Here is a 25,258-nt window from a genome sequence, read left to right as displayed (position 1 = left end):
CAGGATCTCGTTTAGAACTATCACCACCAAAATACACTGAGACCTTGGATTGCTCCAAAAATGATCAAGGCTGGTGGGTAATGCCACTGAAACAATTATTGGTTCCTGAGAAAATGATGGAAATTCTGCTTAAAAGGATACACCACGAGACGCATACAGGAGCAGATGCGCTGGCATTAACTGCTAAAAGAAACATTTTGGGGCCCAAAATGCAGAATATAGTAGATATCGTAGTGAAGAAATGTACTGTTTGTTGTGCTAATAATCCAAAAATCGGAAAGAAGATTATGGGAGGACTTGTAAAACAAGGAATAACTCCTGGGGAATACTGGCAGATAGATTTTTCGGAATTACCTAGATGTAGCCTATATAAATATTTATTGGTATTAGTAGACACCTTCTCTGGTTGGCCAGAGGCTTTCCCTTGTCGTACCAACAAAGCTAAAGAAGTAATTAGGATTTTGTTAAAAGAAATTATACCTAGATTTGATATCCCAGAGGGTATCTCCTCTGACAATGGGCCTCATTTTATTGCAGAAGTAGTGCAGGAAATTTCCAGGTTTTTGCAGATTAAGTGGGAACTACACACCCCCTGGAGGCCCCAGTCTAGTGGGAAAGTAGAAAGAATGAATCAGACTCTTAAGAGACAAGTTTCTAAACTTTGTCAGGAAGCACAACTTAAGTGGACAGAAGCCTTACCTTTAGCTCTTTTACGAATTTGAATAACCCCTAGGGTTAAGGAAGGAGTAAGCCCCTTTGAGATTGTATACAGCAAAGCATACAGAACTATTTTGAATAGTGGTACCAGTCCAAGTATCATTTATATGAGTGGTATAATTTCTAAAAAGGCACCCTAATCGTAAAGCTATACCACGATTCAAAATAGTTCTGTTAACTGTAACAAAACGACAATGCCTTCCATGGGTCATACTGTTTGGGTTAGTAGTGATGGAACTTGGACTAATCAATTAATTACCTTTAAAAGGAAAAGTGCATCAACATACTTTAGGTATGTTAACCTTGTGTCCCCTATGGAGAAAAAGATGGTTAGGGTTCCAATTATGGGGAAAATTGAAGCGAGATGAAACAGACCCATGGAGACACCCCTCTACAGGAACGACAGTAGGATGGATATTAGAGGCAATTTTTAGTCCTCAAATTACATCATTTCAAAATCGCATGTGGCTATATAATTTAACAGGACAAATAGAAATATTAGCTAATGCAACAAGAAGAGGGCTACCAGATTTGAATACCCAATTAAAAGTTACAAACCAGATTAGCGTTAGACTTACTTAATGTTGCTACATGAACATGGGGTTTGCGGATATTTAGATTTAAATAATAGAGACTGCTGTGTTCACATCCCAAACATTACTGAAAATCTAGAGGATCAATTGGACAAAATAAAACAAGTGGCAAAGTCAAGTCGTGACCTGAGGGCCTCAATGGAAGTGGGATGGTTAAACAAAATATTACATGGACTTGGATTCTCCTTTACTGGATGGTTACAGAGCTTATTGCAAAATTTAATCATTGTCATAATTGTAGTCATAATTGCTTGTATTTTTCTTGGATGCATTAAGAGTATGACAGTAAGACAAGTCATGGGAAATTATGTACTGTGGATGAAAAGAAAGAGTGAGACATGTGAGACTCATGAAAGGGTCTCATAGTCTCAAAGGGAGGAAATGATATTCTGCCAAAAGTGGAATTTTCCACTGAGCAAAACTACGAACCACCTGTGCTTTGGGAAAGGAATCTGGGAGGGAGCTAAAAGATATGAAAGTATTTGTTTAATTAACGAACCATGGAAAATTAACGGCTATACCCTTGAAGAAGAGCTAACAGACTGATAAAAGGGACCATCTTGGCGCCAAAGACTGGATGGTGGCCAGAAAACATGAAGTCTGATAAAACTGCAGAAACTGGGTGAAAGGTAAATGCGGTGAGGGGAGATCGCAACGACCAACTCAATTCAGGACCGAAAAGATTTGCCCCCCCCCGACCCCCCCCAGGAGCATAGCAAGCAATGCTAATTTAAATAGAGTAGACCAATAGTGTATGAAATGTTAATCACTAACCAATAAGTGAAAAATTAGGTGGGATTATACTAATCATGTAGTAGGATAAATATTCTGTAGTTTTGTAGGAAGGTGTGCTAGCTTTGTGGATTTACCACCTAGCACCCATCTCTGTGCAGACATGAAATAAAATACCTCTGCTCTGTGTGTTAATTGGCATCTGCACACCAGGCTAATGACCCCGTATTTGGGACAACAATGGTGGGATGACTCACACAACTGGAGTGCTGCAATGGATGGCTATAAACTCTTCAGAAGGGATAGGCAAGGAAGGAGAGGCGGTGGGGTAGCCCTGTATGTTAGGGAGTGTTTTGACTGTCTGGAGCTTGATGATGGTGACGATAGTGTTGAGTGCTTATGGGTAAGAATCAGGGGGAAGGCCAACAAGGCAGATATCATGGTGGGAGTCTGTTATAGACCACCCAACCAGGATGAAGAGGCAGTCGAAATATTCTATAAGCAGCTGGGAGAAGTCTCACGATCGCTAGCCCTTGTTCTCGTGGGAGACTTCAACTTACCAGATATCTGCTGGAAATGCAATACAGGAGAGAGGAAACAGTCTAGGAGGTTCCTGGAGTGTGTGGAAGATAACCTCGGGTCATATCTTTCTGAGATGGAGGAGAGTCGTGAGTTAGTCAACCCATGATGCCTGGGCCTTGGCTTCCATTTGTCTTCCGGTGTAACCAGGACACCATGTACTTTATTTATACTTTCCAGAAGCCAATCTCACCCATAATCATTAATAAGATCTCTAACATTCAAACACAGAAAGTGAAATGCATTAGGCTGACTGGCAGAAAACTAAATAGCCTACAGAATATTTGCTTTTAAACAAAAATGGCATTTTACATAACAAATGCAACTCAATAGGTTCTTTGTTCATTTTAAATTTTCAATACGAGTAAGCAAATGTCTACCCAAGGATCAAACTACTAGCTGCTACAATGCTAAGAAGGACTTTACTCATAATTACAGTTGGTTTAAAAGCAATAAAAAAAAATATATCTTCAGATTCCATGAATACATCATATTGAAATTAAAACAGGAGATGCAAGAGAAAGGATAAAGCCCCCCAGGTCTGAAAAAAGATGCACGTGGCCTTCCCCCCTTCTTCTAAAAATAGAAATTAAAAACTGTCCTGTTAGGCACAGGCAGGCACAACCAATGCTGGCACTGGTTGCAGCCTCTCACCAGCCTTTATGAGCTGCCGTGGCCACCTGGCTGCAGCATCTGTGTTGGGGAGTGCTGCTCCTTTAACTCTGCTTTGAAAGCATGCAAGTCAGTAGAATAGATACCACTGATATACGAGATAAGAAGTTACAGGTGCCCAGCCCCCCAGCTTCCGGCAGAAATCCTGCCCCCTCCTGTAGTTCCCCGGACCCTCCTTCTGGCCCTTCTTGTAGATGGGCGTCACATTTGGTAACCTCCAGTCGACTGGGACCTCCCCGGTTAGCCAGGACTGCTGACAAAGGATTGAAAGTGGCTCGGTGAGCACTTCCGCCAGCTCCCTCAGTACCCTTGGGGGGATCCCATCCGGCCCCATAGACTTGTGTGTGTGTCTAAGTGGTGTACCAGGTCACTAACCATTTTTTAATTATCTTTCACGGCAGTAGCCAGATTAAGTTCTAGTTGGGCTTTGGCCCTTCTAATTTTCTCCCTGCATACCCTCACGACATCCTTGTGGTCCTCCTGAGTTGCCTGCCCCTTCTTCCAAAGGTCATAAACTCTCTGTTTTCCCCTGAGTTTCAGCAAAGCTCTCTGTTCAGCCAGGACGGTCTTCTCCCCCGACGGCTCGTCTTTCAGCACATGGGGACGGCCTGCTCCTGCACCATTAAGATTTCCTTCTTGAAGAATGTCCAGCCTTCCTGGACTCCTTTGCCCTTCAGGACTGCCTCCCAAGGGACTCTCTCAACCAGACTCCTAAACAGGCCAAAGTCTGCCCTCTGGAAGTCCAAGGTAGCAGTTCTGCTGACCCCCCTCCTTACTTCCCCAGGAATCAAAAACCCTATCATTTCGTGATAACTATGCCCAAGACAGCCTCCAACCATCACATCACCCACCAGGCCTTCTCTGTTCACAAACAACAGGTCCAGCGGGGTGCCTTCCCTAGTTGGCTCACTCACCAGCTGTGTCAGGAAGTTATCATCTTCCACACACTCCAGGAACCTCCTAGACTGTTTCCTCTCTCCTGTATTGCATTTCCAGCAGGCATCTGGTAAGTTGAAGTCTCCCACGAGAACAAGGGCTAGCGATCGTGAGACTTCTCCCAGCTGCTTATAGAATATTTCGTCTGCCTCTTCATCCTGGTTGGGTGGTCTATAACAGACTCCCACCATGATATCTGCCTTGTTGGCCTTCCCCCTGATTCTTACCCATAAGCACTCAACCCTATCGTCACCATCATTAATCTCTAGACAATCAAAACAGTCCCTAATGTACAGGGCTACCCCACCGCCTCTCCTTCCTTGCCTATCCCTTCTGAAGAGTTTATAGCCATCCATTGCAGCACTCCAGTTGTGCGAGTCATCCCACCATGTTTCCATGATGGCAACTATGTAGCAGCAACTATGTGCAGCAGTTTTCCTGCTGCACAATGGCTTCCAGCTCCTCCTGTTTGTTGCCCATGCTGCGTGGGCAACGAAGGAAGGAAGGGATGTGCTGGTTGTTAGCTGCAATATGTAAAATTGAGAACAAATGGGCCGAAAGGCTAGAGGAAGAAAACAGAAAGTTGAAAAATGAATTGTCAGCAAAAAAAATATTAGAATTAAGTATAGCCAAATTACAAGTTAACAGTGAATCTGGAAAAAGGACATTTCTCAAAAAATAATTAGTGGCACAAGTTACAGAACAGGCAAGGAAACACCGTGCAAAACTGTTACAAGGTAACAATGTAGATCCCATAACGTTTTGCACAGCTATGTATGATAGTGATTGGGACGGAGACATTTGAGGCAGCCCAGATTAATCCAGTGGGGAAGTAACCAATTCCATATTGATGGGACCCCTGATTAAACAAGAAATCTCTACTGATGATCCACAAGGGGACAATCCGCAGACACGAGATTAAAGTTCAAGATTTGAATGTGGATGATCTGCGGAAAATTCAAGCAACATATCAAAAACGACCCATGGAATCAATAGTTGAATGGGTATGCTGACTTTGGCGTAATAGGGTGGGAGGAGTATCCCTATCCGCAAGAGAGGCAGACGATTTAGATTTAGGTCCTGGAATTTTCCTCACCCTCCAAGGGAATGCTGCCCAAACCTTATGGACTTTAGCTATTAAATGGGCGAGAGGGGTCCATTATCAACATTGGGATGAGGAACCTATGATTCTTTGGCAAGGCCCAAATGAATTGCAGGAAACATTGTTACAAACAGCTATAGCAATCTTACTGCATAAGGATTAAGCCCAAGGTGACGAGCCTAGTCCTTGGGACAGTCCTGCTACGTCCCCTGATTTGAGGTCTGTTGGGAAAAGAGCCATGGGGTCAGGAAAATTAGTTTTTATGCAACTACGCCAGGGTTTACCTGCAGGAACCCCCTTTTTGCAAGTGCTCCGGCAGACCATCGCACAAATGCAAGAACTAAGCCCTGACCCTCCCATACGAAGGGAAGGGCGGCAGATCTTAACCACCTTGATCCGACCCAGAAGTCAAACAAATATCCCACAAAGTCAACGGGCTAATTTAAACAAACAAAATAATACTGCTAAGGAATCTCCTAATCAAACTGAAAACGAGCAAGCCAAGCGAAACAAGTGGTGGCATATCAGTCTAAATTGGGAGTACAACTGTGACTTTCTCCACAGCCTGCCCACTGAGAAACTAAAATTTCTAGCTGAAAGAGGGGAAAAGGAGGAAAGGCTACCTACATCTCCACCTAGTGCCCCTCCTGTGGAAGGAAACCCTTTTAAACCACAACAAAATCCTGACTTATCTTCTATCAAAAGGCAGTATCAGGGAAACTAGATAGAGGGCCCAGACTGGCAGAGGTACAAATGGCCCTACGTTCCGCTACTCAAGGACCACTATGGACTTTGGGCCATAGTGAATAATAAACTAAAAGCTAATTTCCTCATAGATGCTGGGGCACAATTATCCATGATTAAGGCAGAATCATGCCCGGGAGCCGTCCCTTTAAAACGTCAGAAAACAGTCATGACTGGAGTAAACGGAACAGTAGTTCCTTATTCAACTGTTAAAGCAAAATTGGAACTTCCTTTCTGTGCCCCACAAAAATATCAAATGTTATTGGGAAGCCTAAATATATTAGGTATCGATATTCTGAAAGGCAAAAGTTGGGTACAGGACAATACTAAATGGGCTATAGAGATAACTGATGAAGAAATAGTGCCAGGACCAGCAGTAATAAATCTTTTACAAGCCACCCTGACTTTACCCTCTTCTGCCATCACACACGCCAAACAATACCCCATATCCTCTGAAGCACACAAAACTGTAAGCACTTTAATTCAAGACCTCCTTAAACACGGTATTATAGAAGACATGCACTCCTCTAATTCTCCGGTGTGGCCTGTTAAGAAACCTACTGGTAAGTGGTGACTCACCATAGATTATCAACACTTGAATAGCCACACTGGACCATTAACTGCCGCAGTGTCTTCAATCTTAGATATAGTCCAAGAACTGGAAAATCATGCTTTTCCCTGTATGACCACCCTAGATATCAAAGATATGTTCTTTATGGCGCCCCTCCAACCTGAGGACGAGAAACATTTCGCCTTCCCTTGGAAGAGTTTGCAGTATACTTTTACCCGGCTTCTTCAGGGATTTAGGCACTCACCCACTATAGCTCATTCTGCCTTAGCCGAAGAATTATGAAATTGCCCATTACCTCTCAATATAACTTTACTGCAATATACTGATGATATTTTAATATGAGGCCCCACTGAAGAAAAAGTTTATGAAGCTGCTACACAAATTTGGGAACACTTAACCTGAATAGGACTAGAAATATCACCAAAAAAATGCCAGGGCCCTAGTCAGGAAGTTACCTTTCTAGGAACCCGATGGATAGGGGGAAGAAAAATCAATCCCAACTTTGACCTTTGACACCCTGCTAAATATGTCTCCCCACACAGATAAAATCATTCGTTCCATTAGCACTTATTAAAGAATGTTTTAGCCATTTTATACCTATGTTTTCATAGAATCCTAGAATGGTTTGGGTCAAAAAGGGACCTTTAAAGATCATCTAGTCCAACCCCCCTGCCATGGGCAGGGACATCTTTCACTAGATCAGGTTGCTCAAAGCCCCCTGCAACCTGACCTTGAACACTTCCAGTGATGGGGCATCCACAACTTCTCTGGGCAACCTGTTCCAGTATCCCACAGCCTTCATCATAAAAAATTTCTTCCTTATATCCAATCTAAATCTACCCTCTCTCAGTTTAAAACTATTGCCCCTTGTCCTGTCACTACAGGCCCTGGTAAAAAGTCTTTTTCCATCTTTCTTATAAGCCCCCTTTAAGTTTTGAAAGGCCACAATAAGGTCTCCCCAGAGACTTCTCTTCTCCAGGCTGAATAGCCCCAGCTCTCTCAGCCTTTCTTCATAGGGGAGGTGTTCCAGTCTTCTGACCGTTTTCGTGGCCCTCCTCTGGGCTGCTCCAACAGATCCATGTCTGTCTTTTACTGGGGACCCCAGAGCTGGATGCAGTACTCCAGGTGGGGTCTCACGAGAGCGGACTAGAGAGGGAGAATCATAGAATACCAGGTTGGAAGGGACCTCAAGGATCATCTGGTCCAACCTTTCTAGCACAAGCTAGACGAGATGGCCCAGCACCATGTCCAGCTGAGTCTTAAACGTGTTCAGCGTAGCGGAGTCAACCACTTCCCTGGGGAGATTATTCCAATGGTTGACTGTTCTCATTGTGAAAAATTTACCTCTCGTGTCCAATTGGAATCTCCCTGGGAGTAACTTGTACCCATTAGCCCTTGTCCTCACCATGGGACTCCTTGTAAAAAGGGAGTCTCCATCTTCTTTGTAGCTCCCCTTTAAGTACTGGTGATGAGATCACCTCTAAGCCTCCTTTTCTCAAGGCTGAACAAGCCCAGCTCTCTCAGCCTATCCTCATACAGCAGGCTTCCCAGACCCTTGATCATCTTGGTGGCCCTTCTCTGGACCCCCTCCAGCCTGTCCACATCTTTTTTGTATAGCGGGGACCAGAACTGTACACAGTATTCCAGGTGTGGCCTGACAAGCGCCGAGTAGAGAGGGATAATGACTTCTTTATCTCTGCTGGCGATGCCCTTTTTGATGCAACCCAGCATCCTATTGGCCCTCTTGGCCGCAGCAGCACACTGTTCGCTCATGTTGAGCTTCCTGCCCACCAGGACCCCCGGGTCCCTTTCCACGGAGCTGCTCTCCAGCCAGGTGGATCCCAGTCTGAGCTGCACTCCTGGTTTATGTTTTCCCAGGTGCAGGACCGTACACTTGTCCTTGTTAAACTTCATAAGGTTCCTGTTAGCCCACTCTTCCAGCCTATCCAGATCTTCCTGCAGGGTGGCTCTCCCTTCCAGAGTGTCTACTTCCCCACTCAGTTTGGTGTCATCTGCAGACTTCATCAGGCTACACTTGATCCCGTTATCCAGATCACTTATGAAGATATTGAATAGTGTTGGGCCCAATATTGATCCCTGGGGGACCCCACTTGTGACGGGATCACCTCCCTCGACCTGCTGGCCACACTTCTTTTGATGCAGCCCAGGATACAATTGGCTTTCTGGACTGCAAGCCAACATTGCTAGCTCACGTCCAGTTTTTTATCCACCAGTATCCCCAAGTCCTTCTCGGCAGGGCTGCTCTCAATCCATTCATCCCCCAGTCTGTATTGATACCGGGGATTGCCCCAACCCAGGTGCAGGACCTTGCACTTGGCCTTGTTGATCTTCATGAGATTTGCATGGGCCCACTCCTCAAGCCTGTTCAGGTCCCTCTGGATGGCATCCCTTCCCTCTAGCGAATCAACTGCACCACTCAGCTTGGTGTCATGTGCAACTTGCTGAGGGTGCTCTCAATCCCACTGTCTATGTCATTGATGAAGATATTAAATAGTACTGGTCCCAGTACAGACCCTCGAGGGACACCACTCGATACTGTTTTCCACTTGGACATTGAGCCGTTGACTGTAACTCTTTGGACATGGCCATCCAGCCAGATCCTTGTCCATCTAACAGCCCATCTGTCAAACCCATATCTCTCCAATTTAGTGTCCAGAATGTTGTGGAGGACCGTATCAAAGACCTTACAGAAGTCCAGGAAGATGACATCCGTAGCTCTTCCCTTGTCAACTGATGCAGTCCCTTCATCATAGAAGGCCGCTAGACGAGTCAGGCACAATTTGCCCTTGGTGAAGCCATGTTGGCTGTCTCTAATCACCTCCCTGTCTTCTATATGTTTCAACATGTCTTCCAGGAAGATTGTTCCATGATCTTACTGGGCACGGAGGTGAGGCTGACTGGTCAGTAGTTCCTTTTCTGACCAACGTCCCTGTAGAAGCCCTTCTTATTATTCTTCACATCCCTCGCCAAATTCAGCTCCAACTGTGCCTTAGCTTTCCTGATCCCATCCCTACACATCCGGGCAGCATCCCTGTATTCTTCCTAGGATACATGTCCTGCTTCCATTGCCTGTGCATTTCCTTCTTACGCTTTAGTTTGACCTTACTCAGCCATGCTGGTCTCCTGCCTTCCTTGCCTGAGTTCCTGCACGTGGGAATCGAGAGCTCTTGCAGTTTAAGAAAAAAGTCCTTAAAGAGCTGCCAGCTCTGTTCAGCTTCTTTGTCCCTGAGTGCAGTTTCCCGGGGGGCCCATCCACTAATTCCTTAAAGAACTGAAAGTTTGCTCTCCTAAAATTCAGGGTCCTGACTCTATTCTTCACCTGGCCCATAGCCCTTGTGAAAGACAAAATGCTAACTGCAGTACAACTTGCTTAGAAGAATGAACACTACCTGAGAGTATGAGCTTTTACCTCGGGGTCGATATGACCCGAAGATGCAACCTAACCCAGCTCTTGCCCCATACCAATAACAAAACAATAGAAGATTTACCCTTCAATGAAACCAGGCATATAACTACGGCCAGAACTGCAATCAACCAGAATCCAGGATAAACCCCCCACCTGCACGGGACATCGGTTTAGAACAATGAGGATTAACACACCACTGACGTCTGTACCACCTGCACGGGACAAGCATGTACTGATCCTGCATGGGACAAGCACATACCAATTACGTGAGCAATAGTAACTGATTAGCCCACCCCTTAATATGAGTAATTTGATTGGTCTACACAACTGTATTGTAACATATATAAACCCTGCTTTCCTCTGTATCGGGGTCCTCCATGCATTGGCTGGGGCACCGCTATGCGCATAACTAAAAATATAAAAGAATAAATTCCCTTGTTAGTTCTATGCTAAGCATCCTAAAAGATCCATCTTGTCTTTCAGAGCATTGATAGAGAAAAAAAAAAAGTCTGCATTCCTACTTCACTGCAAAGACTATACTTCATTACAATAAAGGAAAGGTTAATATTCTGCATTTCCAAAACCTTCCAGAAGTCTAAATTAAGAAGTGAAAGATCAAAATAGACAAGATCCCTGGAAGGGGAAAAAGCACATTGGAAGCAAATGGTAGGAAATTCCAATGCTTCTTTTTTTTTTTTAATAAATGATAATTTTTTAGATTAAATGAGGAAAGCAACAGTGTTACTACTCCTGCTATGTTCTATAATAACCACAATATACTTCTATCACCAGTGAACACTGCAGGTTAGGATGCAGTACTGAGCAGTACCTTGCACTGGCAGAATACCACTGTGAAAAAAACATGGTCCCAGCAAAACCCTGCTTCCAGGCTTAGCCTGACAATAATTAATACTTTATACTGAAAGAAGGTAGATTTAGATTGGACATAAGGAAGAAATTTTTTTATGATGAGGGTGGCGAGACACTGGAACAGGTTGCCCAGAGAAGTTATGGATGCCCCATCATTGGAAGTGTTCAAAGTCAGGTTGGACAGGGCTTTGAGCAACCTGGTCTAGTGAATGATGTCTCTGCCCATGGCAGGGGACTAGATGATCTTCAAAAGTCCCTTCCAACCCAAACTATAATATAATATACCTAATATAAATAAATATACCTAATATAAATATAACATAAATTTTATTTATGCATAAATGCACTATTTTATAGATATATTTATTTATGTGTCTATATATATACACATTTATAAAGATATAGAAATTAAATATATATATCTGTAAAAGCATATGTATAAAATGGATAAAACATTCTTTAATAAGAGCTAATAGCATGAATGATTAAAGTTTAAATGTGAACAGAACATAATTCAGCAAAAGTAAAAGGCAGGTTTGGGGCCTCCCACTTTGCAAGGCTGCAGAACAAGCCTTGACATGTCTGGGGTGGCAGTGGTGAGGACCTTCAAGAGGGCAGGGTGGGGCAGTGGCACAGAGAGGCCTGAGGGCTATGGACCCCTCCTAGGAGGCCCACCAAGGGACATCCTGCACAAACCCTGTCATGTGCAAAGAAGAGACTAATCCTCTGAGCTGGACTGAGAGGCCCTGGCATCTGGGCCCAGTCCAACAGGATGACCATGCAGTATTACTGGGGAAGACTTTGGGCTTTGCACAGTGCTGCAAGACACAGGCAGTGCTGTCTGTGAAAATGGAAAATCAGAACAAAATGCCAGCTTCAGAAGAACCAGTGCATGGGGACAATAAGGAAAAGACCCAAAAGCATTCTCCAACAAGACCACGTGAACCAGAAGATCCCGCCAATAGGTGCATGCACCGCAAACTGGATTTCAAGGTAAGTAAGTGTCACACAGAGAAGACAGGTGGTTGCGGGGGAGCTCCCTTTGCCCATGGTTGTGGGGGATCTTGCAGCTACCTGTAAGACCATTGTGGGGTGCAGGCTGGTGCTCTATGTGTTTCCTTGTCCTTAGGTCAATGACCTTACAGAACATTTCAAAAAGCTCCGGCTGGCTGACTAACTGAGGAGGGAGAAGTCAGAAGTGTGCCATGTTCTATTTGTGTTCCTGTCTGGGGCTGCAACAGCCAAAAAAAAGAACAGGGTTAGAAGTGAAATAGCATTGCAGGGCAAGACATGGCAGTATACTTTGCAGAAAGGCTATTATCTGTTCCTCTCCATGCTGATGGAACGTATGAACCATCTTATTAACCCCACAAAAAAGTTTCAGCTTTGCCCGAGGCAGGAGTAACCCAGACCGTCTTCCCCAGCATATTTTTTAGGTGCACTACAGGGACTTTATCCTCCTCTACAGTACGTAAAAATTTTGACTGGGCAGGGCCAGCTCGATTGGCAGATCCCCTGGTGTTGACTAACCAGGTGGCCTTTGCTGAATGTGTATCCCAGTGTTTGAATGTCCCACCGCCCATTGCCCTCAGTGTAGTCTTTAACAGAAAAGAAAGACATGGAGGTGCTGGAGCGTGTCCAAAGAAGGGCAAGGAAGCTGGTGAAGGGTCTAGAGCATAAGTCATACAAGAAGCGGCTGAGGGAGCTGGGGCTGTTTATCCTGGAGAAAAGGAGGTTCAGGGGAGACCTTATCGGTCTCTACAACTACCTGAAAGGAGGTTGTAGCGAGGTGGGGGTCGGTCTCTTTTCCCAAGTAACAAGTGATAGGATGTCCTGGTTTCAGCTGGGATAGAGTTAATTTTCTTCTTAGTAGCTGGCATAGTGCTGTGTTTTGGATTTAGGATGAGAATAATGTTGATAACACACTGATGTTTTAGTTGTTGCTGAGCAGTGCTCACACTGGTCAAGGACTTTTTAGCTTCCCATGGTCTGCCAGGTGCACAAGAAGCTGGGAGGGGGCACAGCCAGGACAGCTGGCCCAGACTGGCCAAAGGGCTATGCCATACCGTGTGGCGTCATGCTCATTATATAAGCTGGGGGAAGTTGGTCGGGAGGTGGGGACTGCTGCTCAGGGACGGGCTGGGCATCGGTCAGCAGGTGGTGAGCAATTGCATCATGCATCACTTGCTTTGTATATTATTATAATTATTATTACTACTACTACTACTACTTTACTTTGGTTTATTTCAATTATTAAACTGTTCTTATCTCAACCCATGAGTTTTCTCACTTTTACTCTTCCGATTCTCTCTCTCATCCCACCAGGGAAGGGGGAGTGAGCGAGCGGCTGCGTGGTGCTTAATTGCTGGGTGGGGTTAAACCATGACATAGGACAAGAGGAAATGGTCTCAAGCTGCGCCAGGGGATTGGATATCAGGAAAAACTTCTTCGCTGAAAGGGCAGTCAGGCACTGGAACAGGCTGCCCAGGGAAGTGGTTGAGTCCCCATCCCTGGAGGTATTTAAAAGACGCGCAGATGTGGCACTTAGGGACATGGTTTAGTGGTGGACTTGGCAGTGCTAGGTTAATGGTTGGACTTGATGATCTTAAGGGTCTTTTCCAACCTAAACGATTCTAAAAGTCATGCACTATAGAGCAGATTGTGAGAATACATGGAGTATTCCAGTCAGGACCAGATATTTGCACTAAAATGATTTTAATATTAAAGGCAAAAAAGACCCAAACAAACACAAAAACTCACAACCCCCCCTCACAGTCCAGTTCACCAAGAACTGCCTTTCTTTATCCCTACTCAGCTAACCATCTGAACAATAAACACATGAATAAGACTTACTGAACTCAGTGGGATTATTCATAGATGCGAATTTAGGCACAAATGTAAAGTACACAGTTGGATCGGTGATTTGGAGGTAAGGAATGGAACTACCCTGGCTTCAGAGTTGCTGACCAAAGTGATGGCAAAAGGGTCAACTCTCACAAAGAGGAGGGAAGGAATGCTTTGTAAGCACTGGGCAGACAGTGAGCAGACAATAACCGCAAAATAAGCTTGGCCACTGAACTGTAGCCCTCACTGGTATAATGTGGAGCAGCAAAGCTGAACATGGGTTACCAACACAGAATAATCTGACAGCCCACTAAAATACTCCACTTATGTATTTTTCTAAGCCCTCATAGATGTTATCTGCACAGTCACAGATGTTACCAGTATTTTCTCGTAACATTTTTTTTGAAGCATGATTTGGTTTTCTTTAACAGAAATCTTGTTATAAGCATTAGAAACACAAAATTCCTCCAGGAAGTGTCTTGACAAAAGCTCCATTTTGCCCATACTGACAAGCTTCCACGACTTAAGGAATCTGCTGTAGAGTCAACAGTTGATCTTGCTTGATGGAACTGGCAGGGTCCATTACAGTATCCAGCATAAAAGAAAAAGCAACTATACTGACCTCTCTCTTCAGTCTTGTGGCTTAACTCTTTTTCTTCCTCATCGCTGCTGGAGCTCTCTGGTTTTCCCTTCATTTGTTCCAGCTGATCCAAGTTAACCCATCCAACCAGCTCAAAATTACGACTCACCTTAAAAGAAATTTTTTTGTCAACAATAAAAACCATCATCAACTATTGAAAAAAACAACCCACCAACAAAGCTATAGGCTGAAATGGGAAATTTATCGGGCACCTAGTCAATTTAATACTCATTTCCCTTCAAGCACAATTACGTTCACTATTAACGATTCTTCTTTCCTTTTTTATACTAAATTTCTCCATTTTGCTTCTCAAAATGATCCTTTTATTTGAGAAGCTTCCCTCATTTTGAGGTATTGAAAGTAAAAAATCCAAGCAATGCTAAGCACCCTCCTTTCATGGGAGTGTAAAACTGATAGGATCAAGCATCGCTATTGCACACCATCACTGCAGAAAAATCCTTTGTGAATGCTTTATTCAGCTTCATGTGTGAAAAGATGGGACTTGAGTGACCACTTTGACAGACAGAGCCCAAGTCATCAGCTGTTCTTATGGACATTTGGGGGTGGGGGGCATGGAACGGGGGAATAGCTGCCCTCGTGTGGGTTCTCCATAGACTCGAGTCTCTTTGAGAGTATCCGCTCCACCATGGAGCACCTCCTACTCCTCTGTTGTTTCCCCCCCAATTCCCTCCTCCTCTCATTTCCTCGTTCTCTCTGCATTCCCACCTACTCTCTCCGTCATTTTCTGCCCTTTTTAAAATATGTTATCACAGAGGTGCCACCAGCTTCACTCATGGGCTCAATTTTGGCCAGTGGTGGGTCCATTACTGAGCTGGCTGGAACCATCTCTGTCCGGCACAGGGCAGCTCCTGAACTCCCTCCACAGAGGCCACCCCTGCAGCCCCCCCCCCCCGCCACAAAAACCTTGCCACGTCCACCCAATACAAACATATAACTTAAGACAGTACATATTGTGAGAAGAGATCAGGAGCTGCCCTGTGCCAGACAGAGCCAATTCTAGCCAGCTCCACAATGGACCCACGGCTGGCTAAAGCTGAGCCAATCAGCGAAGCCAGTGGTGCTTCTATAATAACATATTTAAGAAAGGGTAAAACACTGCATGGCAGTGTGAGGAGTGAGGAAAAAAAAATGTGAGAAACAATGCTGCAGACACCAAGGCCAGAGAAGAAGGAGGGGAAGTAGGTGCTCCAGGCACCAGAGCAGAGATTCCCCTGCAGCCTATGGAAAGGACCACACCAGAGCAGGTGGATATTCCCTGAATGAACTGCTGCCCATGGAGAGCCCATGCAGAAGCAGGCTCTCCTGACAGGAACTGCAACCTGTGGAGAGGACCCATGCTGGAACAGTTTGTGAAGGACTGCGCGCCCTGTGGGAGGGACCCTACGATGGAGCTGAGGAAAAGTGTGAGGAGGAAGGAGCGACAGAGAGGAACTGTTATGAAATGACTGCAATCCCCATTCCCCATATCCGCTGCGCCACTTGGGGTGGGGGGAGAAGGTAGAGGAATTGGGAAGGAAGGAGTAAAGTTGAGCTTGGGAAAAATAGGCTGGGGTGGGGGGGAAGGTGTTTAAGGTATCTTTGTTTCTCACCATCCAACTCTATTTTAATTGTCAATAAATTAACTTAATTTTCCCCAAGTCAAGTTTGTTTTGCCCCTGACAGCAACTGGTAAGTGATCTCCCTGTCTTTATCTTGATCCATGAGCTTTTTCATTATATTTTCTCCCTGTACTGGGTCTGGCTGGAATAGAGTTAATTTTCTTCATAGTAGCTAGTATGGGGCTATGTTTTGGATTTGTGCTGAAAACAGTGTTGGTAACACAGAGATGTTTTAATTATTGCTGAGCAATGATTACACAGCATCAAGGCCTTTTCTTCTTCTCACACCACCCCACCAGCGAGTAGGCTGGGGGTGCACAAGAAGGGGACACAAGGAGGGGACACAGCTGGGCCAGCTGACCCCAACTGACCAAAGGGCTATTCCATACCATATGACCTCATGCTCAGCAATATAAAGCTGGGGGAAGAAGAAGGAAAGGGGGGATGTTCAGAGTTATGGTGTTTGTCTTCCCAAGTAACCGTTACGCGTGATGGAGCCCTGCTTTCCTGGGGATGGCTGAACACCTGCCTGCCGATGGGAAGGAGTGAATGAATTCCTTGCTTTGCTTTGCTTGTGCGCACAGCTTTTGCTTTCCCTATTAAAACTGTCTTTATCTCAACCCACGAGTTTTCTCACTTTTACCCTTCCAATTCTCTCCTCTAGCTCACTGGAGGGGAAGTGAGTGAGTGGCTGTGTGGGGCTGAGCTGCCCACTGGGGTTAACCCACAATACTCCCCCTGTCCTGTTTGAGGAGGGGGAGTGAGAGAGTGACTGGGTGGGCCTCTCCCTGACATCCAAGATCAACCCACCACACAGTGGCATATCAGCAAATAGCAAGCTACCCTAAATACAGCAGTGTGTTAGCATCATGTTCCTAGAACTGACAGCTGTGTTGACATGTTCTGACTTAACAAGTTACCTATTATTAGATTTAAGTAAAGAAAGCCACATGCATGGCACTTACTGTGACTCAGCTCATGCACAGAAACTCTTTAAGATGCAGTAAGCCAATCGTGCACCTGAGCCCAGAGAGTGGGCACAAATTAGCCAGATAACATTTAGAAATGATTAAAGAAAGATAGGGGGAAAATAATCCTTACTACTGGGAGAAATCACTTCAGGTTTTTATTGGAGAGAAGGGAGACCCAAGTAGAGGGAAAATCTTCCCAGCCTGATGCGCTCACTCAGAGGGGTGGGGAACAGTGCTGCTTGGATGTCCTAGGACCCTTGCTGTGGTCACTGGGAGATGTGCAACATTTCAGATACCAATTAAACTGTAGAAAGATTCTCAAGTAGCAATAAGGAGCAATAAAGGGAGACAAGTATACTAAGCCAACATAAGTTCACAGTGTTCATTTTTAAAATGCAGTCAGTTTTGCTGGTACTTTTGACACTCATTTTGTCAATTATTTTGGGGGGGGCCAAAATGTTGTTCAGTCAACAAAGTGTGAACAAGTTTTTAGTGAGAATCAGGCAGCTCAGCTCCTGATAGATGGATTCAATGATTCAATTCCCTCTCCACAAACTGACAAAAAAAATACTCTGTAAACATGCCTCAGTTCTAGAAGTTTGCTACTCTCACAGCAACACAGCTGAGAACTACAGAAATCCAAAGCAGACAGAAGTCTGTGGAAAGCTTTCTAGTGACTTCTCCAAGTATGGATCAAGTCTGCACTCAGAAGGTTCCACACAAACACCAAAGCAGCCTTAACTTAAGCAGTAAGTATAACAAGCTTCTATCTTTCCCTTGTTAAATGTAAACTGGAATGTACTGCCTTGTGTTATTAAAGTATGCATGGCATGTCACTTTGCTCAAGTTGCCAGAGCAATCTTATGCTTTGGAAGCTCCTGTGTCTTAGAGTGTCTGAATCACACAGCCTTAATGTTGTTTCATAACTTAAAAAAACCCTCACAATATACACAAATGCTTTTTCTGAAAAAAATACAGAACTTGAGAGAAATTGAAGTTCAGCACAGGAGTCTTCTCCAAATTTTGGAAAAAAAAAAAAAAAAAGCAGGTTGGCTATTCAGAGTGGACATGCAAATAAACTAGATATAGCATTTGAAAGAAGTAGATTGTTACAAATTAAATCCCTTTAGATGTTACCTTGTGCTCATCTCGAAGATGAGTGTCCAGCTCCTCTGTGTGTTTGGTCTCATAGTAGCAGAGTTGACATTTGTAAGGTTTAAGTTCATTGTGCTTCTCTATGTGTTGCTGCAAACTCTCATCACTGGAGCAGGTAAAGGTACACTTATCACAGCGGAAAACAACTCCCTGCAAGTATTTTGACAGTTTGGAACGGCAAACTTCAATGGGAACAACCCGCTCTTCTGTGGGGAGAGGGGAATGTTTATTAAGTTTTAAGAAATAAAAACCATCAGGCAATGTGTCAACAGCTTGTAACATACCACCCATGCAAGAAACAGGATCTGCTATTTGTGTATGCAATCCATCTACCAAGCTAAAACTGGACCAACAAAGAAATAAATACAAGAAAATTCCTTTTCTATACAGACAGGGTTAATTCTACATGACTACAAATGCAAGTGTCCTTGCAAATGCAACCACTCATTAGGTGAACAGGATGGGAAGAAGAGATTTGGGGCAGATAAGAGTGCTGATTTGTGAGACAGAGTAGCAGAGCCTAGGAATATAAAAGCAGACATAAATCAGTCAGACCAAGCTCCATTCTGGTTCAATACATGACAGAAGCCAGTAAAGGCACTAGAACTGTAATATACAGGGAGCATGTAGGGTGATTCCCAGTACATCACCCTCTCAGCTTCTGATGATCAGAGCTGGTATTCTCACCATCACATTTAATGCTACTCACTGGGGGAGCGAGAGGTGGTGTGCAACAGTATCTTCTCCTGAAGGTGGTTGTGCAGAGATCAGCCAGGGGCAGAAACTTTCAGTACACCCTCAGCTTTTTAATAGTTAAGATTCAAAATCTACACATACTTAATTTCATGCTTCCCACAATTCTGATTATGCTACAAGCATGTATTGAAAATGCTCTCACTGAGTTATTAAACTCTCTACTTCCTTCCTCTCATGCAAAACACACACTTTTAATAGGGCAGCATAATTAATTTCAGTCTTTCTATAGAGCCAGAATCCTGATGTATGAAACATTCATCCACTGTTGTTCTCTGAGCTGTGCATGCAGGGGAAATCCCAAATTTGACCTTTCGGCAGAGGGTCACCAGAAGAACTTCACTACAGCTTTTGTTACTCAACTGTCCTTTTGAAGTAGAACACTGAAATGTAGTACTATTATTCCTTATGGACTGCAGATTAAAGGAAGAGTTTGATCTTCCTCATGAAGATCATCATTAATGATATCTTAAAACAAACAAACAAAAATAATCCCAGGCCTGATTCTTAGAGGGTAAACATGAAGGGTAGGGGACTTGTGTGCATTGACACATCTCTTTCTTACAATTTCTATAGGGAGGCAAGAGCTACAGAATTCATCCATTTGTCTTTGGCCAATGCATAACCCCCACTGCTCATGAGCCTAATTTTCCACAGTCCATCTAAATATTCCACCCTCCTCAGTTTGTTCTCCTCCCTGTCCTCCCCTTTTTTTGAACATGGAAGTTTTCCTACCTCAGAACTTTCTCTTTGTGCACTTTAAAAAGTGGAAGTTTTCCCCAAAACTATATCTGAATGAGACCCTGAAAACTTGTGGATCCTCTCCAGCTAAAGAAGTTGTTGCAAAAAAATGCTAAGTTGTGTCCATTCAGGGTCAAGTGGGAAAAGGGACAGGGGTGCACATGCTCTAAGAGATAACAGGAGTTAAAGCTGTGATTTTGAACACATAACAAAAATATTTTAAAAAGTATTTACAGCTCTGTGCAATTGAATTCACTGAAATAAGGTAACTTGCTTTTAAAAGTGAAAAAAGTTCCAACAAAAAGTTTTTAAGAGAGAAACACTATTTAAAGCATTTGAAAATTAGATTTTTCTCTAGCACATGACACATATTTTAAAAAACACTAAAGTAGGAGATGGTATAAAAGGTTTTATCCACCACTTTGGAGCAATGCACCATCCTAATTCCTCAGTAAAACCCATCATCTCACTGACAATCATCCCCACACACACCTGCCAAATCACAGGCAACACAACATAGACTGACTTCCCAGCCCGATCTTGGACTTGCCTTATCACTGTGGACCTGCTTGGCAATCACTGGATCTGGTTCTGACCTGTGGTTTAACTTCCTGGCTTGATCTTGGATCTGTATCATTGCTGCAAATTTGCCTGATGATCTGGACTCTTGGTGGAACCTGGCCATCATCTCTGGGTCTGCCATGCTTGCCTTGCTCAGGTACTGTGGGGCTGGGCCCTGGCCAGCAAGGCTCCACCCCTACTATCCATGTTATCCTCCTCTACTTCCTGGACCTTGGGGAGCAGCTGGCCCTTGCTGCTCCATGACAGTAATGACTTAAAACTTAAATGTGCATGTATTCATGTCAGTGAGCTTTATCCAAACAATTAACTTAAAAATTGCAAAGTGATTTGAATTTAAAACATCATATTTAGCAAGGTGATGCTCTAATAATCTCTGACCACTTTAACAGCTGTCTCTCATCACCCCCCCATTCTCTATATTTGGCTACTCATTTATACACTTATTGTATCTGAGCAACTGGCAAAATTGCAACAAATGGTGAGTCCAATCCAGAAATTGTGAAACTTAGCTTTGGCTTCTGTACACAGATTTCATTAAAGTTCAGCAGTGCCCACAAAGGCTACCATGTATGCACTGTAAAAAGATGACATGCTGTGGAACAGTTTAGCAAAAGGACTGAGGGGACCTCTGCCCCCCCCCAGCATCATCTCTGAAGAAATTTAATCACTGCTTTAGACTGAAACATTTGGGCTATTTGTAATACAGATCTGAGATTAAATAGAAAAGCAATTAATGCACTAAATATTTATAGTATGTAAAGTCAAAGCAGACATATGTTTTGCTCACAACATGGAAAAAAAAAAAAGCATTAGCACTCTAAAGCCCTTATATATGAAAGCTTACTATTCCAGAGAAACAGATGACAATTCTATGAAATGGAAGGACAAAACAATTATTTATACCAAGAAAAAAAAGTAAAATAATTACTAAAAAAAAAAAAATGCCTTGAGGATTATAAACAAGGAGCCCTACTATTGATCTTGGTGGGTCGCGTTCAGTGCTGGAAAAATATAAAGGCATTTCATTATGGGAAAATTTGCTGGAAAGGATAATAAAAATTAATTGCACTGCCTGGACTAAATGAAAGGCCAACAGCTCTGCTGGGCATGGAGCAGGAGTTCAGTTTCCATTATGGAACTCTCAAGACCTCACAAGATTTGCCTGTTATAAAGGCCAAGGGGAACTCAAGAGCCAAATCTCTTCTCATTGTTTGCCTGTAAAGTAGCTACTGACTTTGTAATTGCCATACTCACTCCCTGCTTCAGCCCACAAAGGATGAATTGTGCTTGACCAACCTGACTGCCTTCTATGATGAAACAACTTGCTCAGTGGATGAGAGGAGAACTGTGGACATCATCTACCTTGATTTTTAGCATGGTCTTTGACATGGTCTCCAACACCACCCTTGTTGACAAGCTGGCAAGATTTGGACTGGAAAGATGGACCACAAGATGGGTAGAAAACTGGCTAAACTGAGCCATTAACTGCCACCTTTTGAGGTAAAAAAGTCAGACTGGCAGCTAGTCAGAAGTGGAGTTCCTCAGAAGTTGATTCTGGGTCTGGTACTATTCAATATCTTTATAAATTATCTGTATGACAGTACTGAATACACCCTCACCAAGCTTGCGGATGACACCAAACTGGGGGGAGAGGTAGATATACCAGAAGGAAGAGCAACCTTACAGAGACCTCGACTGGCTGGAAGACTAGGCCAACAAGAATTGATTGAGGTTTAACAAAGATAAATGTCAAGTCCTGCACCTGGAACAGAATAATCCCAAGCAGCAGTACAGGCTGGGGTCTAACTGGCTGGAGTGGAACTCTGTTGTAAAGTACTTGGGGATCCTGGTAGGCAGCAAGCTGAATATGAGACAGCAGTGTTCCTGGTAACAATGAAGGCAAACCAATCCCTAAAAGGTAATTATAGAGAAGATGGAGGTACTCCCTTCATAAGGATGTGTGGTGACAGGACAAGAGGCAACGGGCACAAGTTGCTTCAGGGGCAATTCTATCTGGATATAAGAAAATTCTTCACCATGAAAACATATTCAATATTCAAGACTTGGCTTGACAGGGCCCTGGATAACCTAATCTAAGGTCCTGCTTCCAACAGATGGTTGGACCAGATGATCTCCAGAAGTCACTTCCAATGTAGACTTTTCTATGATTCTATGAATCAAAGTTAAATCACTCAGAGGAACTGATTGAGCAGAGTAGGTGACACATGACAGAAGGCTCTCAGTGGCAAACTGGCAACATCCTGCTGGCCATAACACTTAATAATGTTGTAGCTCAGTAAGAATCAACTTCTGTAGCTATTCACTAAGAGGCAAATAATAGTCTTCATTTCAACTGCATGCTGCCAAATCAGGGACTTGGGATGCCACCATTTTGAAAGCTATAATGTAAGTTAGAGATCTATAACTGTTTTCTCACTTTGCTGGAGGAATTTTTGCATAGGAGAAAAGATAATACAGAAAATGGATCAAAACCTTCAATCTTCTGACTTTATACAATGTACTGCTTCCTCTACCTGGAGAACAAATGTGCTTAGACCACAGCTTGAGACCATCCTTGTTTTATCAATCCAAATGGCTACAAGTAAGGAAGGCTCTCCGAGACTGTGCAATATCCCTCAGTCCTGTCTGCACAGCAGCACCTTCTTTCTCTGCACATTAAACCCCGTCAAAGTCCTCTGCTTTAGCTGCCACAATTAGACACAACAATAGGTTTTAATCTGGATATATACACCAGAAAGAAAAATTTTAAGAAAGGACCTTAATTCCTTTACAGTCTGGGTGCTGCATGCCTGAGAAAAATCCTTGCCCTTCCCTCAGGGCAAAATTTTCATTTGCATTTAAAGCCTTTATTCTGTTTTACCTCCCCCAACACTCTAGTGAGTGTATAATCACATCCCTTCCTACTACAGTTTTGTTTCAGCAGCACAAGGGCTCAAGGGTGCTTTGTGCAACTGAAGCTACAGCTATACAAAAGAACAGATGCGGTGTCACATATTCAGGAGGTAACCACCCCTGCTTCCTAGCATTTGCTCAGAAACAGCTCTGTAAAGCCAGCACAAGTGCTCGAACCCATGAAGTGCTACTCTACTGTTGCATCTCGACATTCTTAGCATTGTATACTTTTGCTGGAAGTTTGCCTAACTAGGCCCAGCAAGATCTCCCTCTCTCTGTTTATTTGCATTTGAACTGTCAGACCTTCTCCACTTGATCTTGGGCACAACCACAAACCAAAGAACACTATCTCACAAGATGCGCCTAAGTCAGTATTTGGAGCCCCAGGGTTTGTGTTCCCTGCCCCATTCCACCCCCCGCCCCACCCCCCGATTTCCAAACCCACCTCCAGAGGAGTAATCCTGGAGCATGCCCTAAAGCTGGACAAAATACAACACTATGATACCTTCAAGGACAAGCTCGCACCCAAGTAAAAGCACCTCTTGAACCCTTACGCTTACTAAGACAGCTTTGTTATACGCCTTTTGGGTCCTTGAACAGTCCTTAGCCTGTTTCTCAAATGCTCCTTTCAAAATAGCCTTTACAGGAGAAAGAAGTTTGAATGATATACATCTACTTCACTGCCTTGGTACAGGAAGGAGTCTAAATAACCAGCATTGAAAAGTGGTTTGCTACAAGGGATTATGACAGTGATTGCAACACCAGAAGCTCCTCCAAGAAAAAGATGGCATGTGAAACATTTTTGCTCACCAGGAATACAATACTCAAAAACTCTGCCCAACCTGCAAGCAGGCAGAGTACTATCCCGACACACAAGTTTGAATTTTGGCAGCCAACAGACCTACAAGCATTAAGTGTGATAGCTGTGGGCAGGTCTACTGGGTCTGGCTGGGATAGAGTTAATTTTCTTCATAGTAGCTAGTATGGGGCTATGTTTTGGATTTGTGCTGAAAACAGTCTTGGTAACACAGGGATGTTTTAGTTATTGCTGAGCAGTGCTGACACAGAGTCAAGGCCTTTTCTGCTTCTCACACTACCCCACCAGCAAGTAGGCTGGGGGTGCACAAGAAGTTGGGAGGGGACACAGCTGGGACAGCTGACCCCAAATGACCAAAGGGATATTCCATGCCATATGAAGTCATGTTCAGCAATAAAAGCTTTGGGAAGAAGAAGGAAGGGGGGACATTCAGAGTTATGGCATTTATCTTCCCAAGTAACTGTTACGCACGATGAAGCCCTGCTTTCCTGGGGATGGCTGAACACCTGCCTGCCGATGGGAAGTAGTGAATGAATTCCTTGCTTTGCTTTGCTTGTGCGCACAGCTTTTGCTTTCCCTATTAAACTGTCTGTATCTCAACCCACGAGTTTTCTCCCTTTTACCCTTCTGATTCTCTCCCCCATCCCACTGGAGGGGGAGTGAGTGAGCGGCTGCGTGGGACTTAGCTGCCCACTGGGGTTAACCCACAACAGCAGGAATCTCAGCCCAGAGTACCACAAAAGATGCCTTTTCTGAGCTTGCCTGTAGTTAATAGAATAGGAATCCCTAATCCTGCTTTTAGCTGGACTAAAAGAAAAAAAAGGGGGGGGAGTCTTAAAGAAAAAAATAAACATTCTAATTTTTGTCTTGTTCCTAAGAATGGGTGAGGAAGATGTTATGAAGAGAGAAATTTCAAGCAAGCAGTCAAGGGATATTTTTAAGCCTCTAGAGTTAATTGATGATACATCCTACCACAGTGTTTATGATAACAAGCCCTTTAGAAACACATACATAGGAAACAACCTCGGTCTAGTTGTAAATTAGTCTAACTCTTGCTAAAGACCATGTTGTGGTCTAACCCCAGTCGGCAGCTAAGCACCACACACCCTCCCCCCACCCAGGTGGGATGGGGGAAAGAATCAAAAAAAAAAAGTAAAACCCGTGGGTTGAGATAAAGACAGTTTAATAGGACAGCAGAGGAAGAGAAAATAATAATAATAATAATAATAATAATAATAATATTAATAATGATGATGATGATGATGATAAAAGAATATACA

General features: G+C 43.8%; 1 protein-coding gene across 4 annotated transcripts in view; it reads right to left on the bottom strand.

Annotated features, from left to right (window-relative positions):
• The window catches only part of LOC309601576 (zinc finger protein 462-like), a 111,627-nt gene that overhangs the window by 27,185 nt on the left and 59,184 nt on the right, over positions 1-25,258 (bottom strand). For 3 of the 4 annotated variants that reach the window (XM_082334664.1, XM_082334666.1, XM_082334665.1), the window contains 2 exons: positions 18,155-18,378; positions 14,410-14,536 (listed from right to left, as the gene is read on the bottom strand). In XM_082334664.1, the coding sequence (XP_082190790.1) occupies positions 14,410-14,536; positions 18,155-18,378 (351 nt within the window). Of the gene's footprint in view, positions 1-14,409; positions 14,537-18,154; positions 18,379-25,258 lie in introns of those variants that run through there. The other variant, XM_082334667.1, reaches the window with a different exon arrangement.

This window comes from Platalea leucorodia (genome assembly GCF_965183815.1).
Source record: "Platalea leucorodia genome assembly, chromosome: W".
In the NCBI taxonomy this organism is placed as follows: domain Eukaryota; kingdom Metazoa; phylum Chordata; class Aves; order Pelecaniformes; family Threskiornithidae; genus Platalea; species Platalea leucorodia.
This window is presented reverse-complemented; position numbering and strand designations above follow the sequence as displayed.